The following is a 6153-nucleotide window of genomic DNA, read 5'->3' as shown; positions in this document are numbered from 1 at the left end:
TTTGATAACTAGGTGTCGTTTAACTTTAATCCAACAGGGGTTTCTCTGAATTTATTTCAGGTCACATACTTTAACACTATAATTGTGCTGAAATTCTTTCATATGCTTACTGCACTCCTTTTGTTCTTGCAGCATTTTGGGATGCTGTTGTAACATGTTTCTTCCTGGATACGGCACATAACATTGTTGAATACATTGAAATAATATCAAAAATTCTCAAAAGTGGAGGAGTAAGTTTTTTTGAAACTGTTTAGAATAAACTTCTGCATTTAGTAACTTTTCAGAGATTCCTGAACCTTACCAACTTTTTCTCAAAATTTGATTTGTAAGCAGATCCAATTTTTTAATCAATGGTTTTTGTGCCTTATTTCTTGGTAAGTGATAAGCATTATCTTGATCTAATGGTATGAACGATTCATACTTGTTATATGAACAGGTCTTGATAAATTTGGGCCCTCTACTTTATCACTTTGCAGACTCATACTCACCTGATGATGTATGTATATATAATTTCAAGCGCAGATAAGATATATAATGGGTTGATTTTTTTTTACTTAATGAGCTAGCTGTAACTTGTTCTCCTCTGACATCCAGGAGATGTCCATTGAACTCAGTTTGGAAGATGTGAAGAAAGTTGCTTTCCACTATGGATTTGAATTGGAGGTATCTACAATTAATTTTTAACCTCATAGATTTTAGAGAAGTTCATTGATTCATGTTTCCACATATTGGTTTCATGAACCACAGATGGAGAAAATCATTGAGACGACTTACACTGCAAATCCTCGATCAATGATGCAAGTAAGCTTGTTATCTTTTTGGTTAATTTGCACATGATCGTATATCATCAAAGCCAAGCCTACACTGACTTCTTCCATTTCTTTGCCCTTTTATTTTTCTGTTTTGACATTCATCTAAGCGTGCCACATGAAACCACCCCCCCCCCCCCCCCCCCCCCCCCCTTTCTTTCCATGAGAAGCACCTAATGGAGCATGTTATTGCATGTCCTTTGGACCAGGGCTATTTGAGGATGAGAGTGGATCCTCAGTTGATGGTTACATCAAATTGGACTATCGATGTTTCAGATGTGAGAGATTTTTTTCTTTAACAATCTAATTTACTGATGTTAGTGAAAATAGTGCATAATGTCTCAGCTAACAACTGCTAGATAGTCCATGTAGATCCATCTCTTGTTCCTCAACAAAGCATGTTTATTCAAATTGGCGCCAACGAGTAGGATCTTATCTTAGTAAGAAGGATATTGTATCCTTTTTTACTGAAATTTGTATTTGATCTAACATTATATCTATCATTTCCCTATGACTTCCCGTCACTGTTTAATAATTTTCCCCAAGAAAGCTCATTTTCAATAGTTTTAAATTTACTTTTTTGTGTCACTCACACATATAATGAGTCTTGATAGGATTCCTATGGCACAACCATTCATGGCATGTGCACTTCAATGTGTGCTAAGTTAATTGGTTGTAAGATAAATCAATTGCGTGGTGGATAACTGCAGTGTTCATGAAATATTGTCCTTGTCTCCTGTTGTAGGTAAGAACAGTGAAAGTCAGCAACATTTTCCTGGCTGCATCAGAAAGGGACATCAAGGAATTCTTTTCCTTCTCAGGGAACATTCAATATATTGAATTGCGGAGGTCATTGTCCTTCTAATTATGTCTTATGCATTTCTCTTGTGGGAAATCATTATCAAAATCATGTTGTTTTCACTTCGGCAGCGAATCTGAAAGGTCTCAGATTGCCTATGTCACTTTCGAGGAGTCACAGGGAGCAGACATAGCAATGCTTCTCTCAGTGAGTTAAATTTTAATAATGCAAATTACTCGATAACATGTTCCAATCTTAGGAAAAGAAATTTTACAACTAACCTTCATGTCCTTCATGTTTTTCTAATATACAATCTGGAAGATTTTGGGTGCACCATTTCAGTTCTTTATGGATGCAGGGAGCAACTATAGCTGATCTTTGTGTCAGCATTACACCAGTTGAGGATTACCAGCTTCCTCCTAAAACTTACCAGCGTGAGATGGAGCGTGAGGAGCTGCGGAGGCAATTGGAGCAGGAGAAGAGAGAGTGTGAGGAGGAAAGGAAAGAGCGAGAGGAAGAACAGAAGCAAATTGCACATCTTACAAGTTTGGTGACAAAGTTCTTAAAGGAAAAGACTCAAACGCACAAGTCATCTATCCATCATGATGGGGCCATGTATTCAACTGGTGGTACAAATACTCGTTGGTATGTATTCTCATTTTATTACGTAGGTTATTTAGAGATTTTGACCAAATTAAGCGAAATGTCATTGTGAACTTGTACTTGAATTTTAGTTTATTATTTTTCACATGTGGTTATTGATTGTGTATTCTTTTTTGCTTTCTCAGATATATGGTGGAGTTATGAGCATGTGAAATCTAGTTTTTGGTACATGGATAGCTTTTGTTCAGATGATCATGGTGGAGTTGTCTACAAGCAGAATTCAGTTTTTGGTATAAGAATATTTTTGTCTACATGATGGTTGTTTGGATGAATAGCAAGATCAGATATTTTGAGATTTTTAATTTACATTTTGATGTATTTGGTGATGATTATCACCTTAACATATGGTATGGATGAAACATTGTGATGTATGGTATTAATAGGTATGCTTGACTTTAGACTTATAGATAATGATATTTATAATGAATGATAATGGACTCTCCAACATTGTGTATACTTCTATTTGGATGAGCAAATGTATTGTGCAATATGGATATTGGATAGGCTGTGTTGGTTGTATAGGATTTGGAACGAGCCCAAAAATAAATATTAAGCTTATAATTTGAATTGTTAATTAAATACATGTTAATACTTTCTGCCACCAAAAAATGTTTGTTGCCAATGCATTCCAATACATTCTGCTACCAAACTATTGGTGGGGGAAGATAGACATTCAGTGACCATTTTTTTTTGTAGCGGAAGACAAACATTCCACGACCAACTATTTGGTCGGCGTTGGAATTAGCGACAACAGATTCGGTTCCTGAAAATTTTCTTCGGCAACCAAACGTTGGTCGTTGTTGGTGTACCTTAGGTGACCACACAATATTGGTCGCCAAAATTTTTCAGTGACTAGAGTTCGGCGACGAAGGGTATGCTAGTCGCAAAAATATTTCGGCGACCAAATATGGTTATTCGGCGATTAGAATCTTAGTCGCTGAAAATGTATTTTCTTATAGTGTCAATTAGATGCAAACAAACAGTCCTCAGTGAAGGAAGGGGATATGACCAATATCCCTCAATAATCAAATTGAGCATGTCCCTACTGCCTTCAGCAAGGTTCACTAATTTTGTTTTTCTTTGGATGTGGGAACCAGGATCCAGGAAGAGGAAAAAGAGAGCAGGTCCAGTGGCCTCTCAAGGCGGCCCTGTCCTCTTTCTGACTTCACTAATGAGTCCGGGATTCTCTACTTCTGATTCTCCAGGCAACTGGTTATATTACAAGTTTCAACAGGTTGACAACATAATATCTATCCAAATTCATTTTGGTATCTGAAAAATTTATTCGAATATGAATAGAAATTTGAGCATCCAACTAATATTCATATAAGCATCGATATCTATTAAAGAAACCTAGATATGAATATAGATAAATAATTATCTGATCCGTATCTGAATATCCAATTTTATTTATACTTTTGTTTAATTTTATATAGCAATCATAAATTTTTGAGAGAAATAAATAACTATATTAACATAACTTGATTTATCTTCCACTTGTTTATTTTTTTAATATTATATTTATATCCATATATCTGGTATCTGATTTGTATCCGTATCGTTTTAAAATAAATATTAGTATTAATTTTTTTATCAAACTAATAACTATATCTATATTTATATTTATCAAATAAAATAAATATAAATATCGGTATACTGTTTTCTGGTTTATTTGTCGTCCAATTTTGACCCTAAAGCATACACATTACGGTACTTACGATCGGACAAGACTACCTCCTCTGCCACCCCACATCGTTCATTGATATTGCCTCCTCCCCATGGCCTTTTGTTAAGTCATAAATAATAATAATAACAATAACAATAATAATAATAATAATAATAATAATAATAATAATAATAATAAAATTTCTAGTTGGAGAGATTAGCATGCATAGACTAACTGGTTTATATCCTCCGTTTAGACCCTTTCATGCTCAGACATTAGCAGCCTTTAATTGGAACTGCTCCCTCCCACTTAATTATATTTAAGCATCCATTATTTATTTGTTGAATTTTCATTTATGGTACTCTCACCTATATCAATTATTTTTTAAAAAAACTATAATTTGTAAACTCACATCTAAAGAATGATCACTCACCAAATACAATGAAGTTGTCGATGCACATAGATGGTCAGTTCCAACCAGAGACAAATTTAATCTCTAGTTGCATATATAAGTTGTATCATCCAGTATAATTTGGATCCATAGAATATATAACAGGTCTGACCCGATCATATAAAAAAAACCTGAATTTATAAATAAAACCTCCATTCTCTTTCCTCCCAAATGTCTTTGGAGTTTGTCAAAAACACCCTCGCCTATCAATCCCTCCCTGTTTCATGCCAGCGGCACCACATCCTCTCGCGTACGATGGTTTTATTCAATCCAAATCCAGTCTTCTGCTGCCGCCGCTCAAAATTTGAGCGCAGGACGTCTTCCCCTTCGATTTCCAGTTCCTATCAGGGCCCTAATCTCAGCGTCCGGCCCGAGGAGGCACTGGGGGTGGAGGTTTACCATGCACGGGCCGCAGCGGTAGCGCCAGACCTGGCACACCCTGCCGCAGGCCGAGCACGGCTGCGGGATGGCGGGGACGAGCGAGAGGGCATGGCCGGCGTGCACATCAGACTGGACGGTTGGCGGCAGCTGCGCGCACAGAGGGTGCACGTCGAAAGCGCACGCGACGCACCTGTACGACATCCCGCGCACCGGCTCCCGGCACAGGTCGCAGACGCGAGGGTCGGCTGGGTCCGCACGCGCGACCTGGGTGAGCTTGTGGAGTGGGTGGGCGAAGAACTGGAGGGCCGGCGGGCTGGTGGCGCAGTGGACGTGGAGGACGAAGTCGCAGCAATCGCAGTGGTAGCGCAGCCCGGAGCCCGGGTACCTGCACCCGTCGCAGGTGAATCTTTGGTCGATTATGGTTCGCACCAACGGGTGTTTTGGATGGGTGAAGTGGGTCATCTTCTTCGGCATCCCTCTCCGACGACTCGATCTGCATGGAAACAGTAAGTGCCCTGCTGAATTTATAGAGTTGGAGAGTGAGAGGATAGAGAGAGAAAAAAAGAGCTCTTTTGTTTGGCATATTTGTTTGTGATGTGATTGAGAGCCATGCAATAAAAGGTGCGGTTCGAATAAGTTGGTAAGGGTGAAAAGATGCGAGAACAAATTTGAGCTAAAAGATTCCTTAACCATTAAAAAGAAAAAGAGAATCGTGACAGCATGTGCCGGTCATCTTCAAGAAATATATGCAAAGAATCCGAGTTAGGTCACTTTGGCATAATAAGTTGGGATTTGAGTGGAGGCAGAGCCCCCACGCAGGGTGATTCTATTCCAACTAAAGCAGACTGGTGTCCAAAGGACACCCCATGAAAGCAGCAGAAATTATAAAGGGTAAGAGAGTGAAGAAAAAGAGAGAACAAAAACAGAGCGAACCTGCTCATAATGGCCATCCAGTGGATTAGTGTGGAGAGAAAGAACCGAGAGATTTTTTTTAGAACTTGGAGTCTGATGTTACGGATTAATTGAGGACATTTAGTTCTTCTAAGTGAGTTTAACTCACTTACCTCACCTATTGCCGTAACATTTGGACTGAAATCGGAGAGCAGCTCGAATGACCTTGTGGTCGGCTGGAGGCGAGTTGAGCAAGCCGGTTAAGACGTCGGGCGTTGGTCTCCTTCGGAGATGACCTATAAGAAGTCTGCCTATCGAAAAATTTTCGGCGGTAGATCCTCTAATACCTAATTCAAAATAGAAAAACAACAATATAAAAAAGAAAGAGATTTCTGTAGAGTGCTCTTCTGATACTGCGTAGTGCGTGTTATTGCATATCTGAGGTCCTCAGGCTGCCTCTTTATATAAGAAAGTTGTTTTATCATTTTCTAAG

General features: G+C 38.7%; 1 protein-coding gene and 1 long non-coding RNA gene across 2 annotated transcripts; one reads left to right on the top strand and one right to left on the bottom strand.

Annotated features, from left to right (window-relative positions):
• The first annotated feature begins 436 nt into the window (after positions 1-436).
• Positions 437-808, top strand: LOC120113359. The gene is made up of 3 exons (XR_005515274.1): positions 437-496; positions 595-663; positions 748-808. It is a non-coding gene; the product is annotated as an uncharacterized LOC120113359 (long non-coding RNA).
• A 3636-nt stretch (positions 809-4444) lies between these two features.
• On the bottom strand, positions 4445-5251 carry LOC103705770. Its single transcript, XM_008789620.3, has one exon. The coding sequence runs from the start codon at positions 5241-5243 to the stop codon at positions 4686-4688; it is 558 nt and encodes a 185-aa protein (XP_008787842.2). The 5' UTR covers positions 5244-5251; the 3' UTR covers positions 4445-4685.
• Positions 5252-6153: the final 902 nt, after the last annotated feature.

Source organism: Phoenix dactylifera, chromosome 15, assembly GCF_009389715.1.
Source record: "Phoenix dactylifera cultivar Barhee BC4 chromosome 15, palm_55x_up_171113_PBpolish2nd_filt_p, whole genome shotgun sequence".
Taxonomy (NCBI): Eukaryota; Viridiplantae; Streptophyta; class Magnoliopsida; order Arecales; family Arecaceae; genus Phoenix; species Phoenix dactylifera.
The sequence above is the reverse complement of the archived record's forward strand: the minus strand, read 5'-3'. Positions and strand labels throughout refer to the sequence as shown.

Bases quoted from the DNA above. Each gene is read 5' to 3' on its own strand.
- LOC103705770 (XM_008789620.3), bottom strand. From the start codon at position 5,243: ATGCCGAAGAAGATGACCCACTTCACCCATCCAAAACACCCGTTGGTG.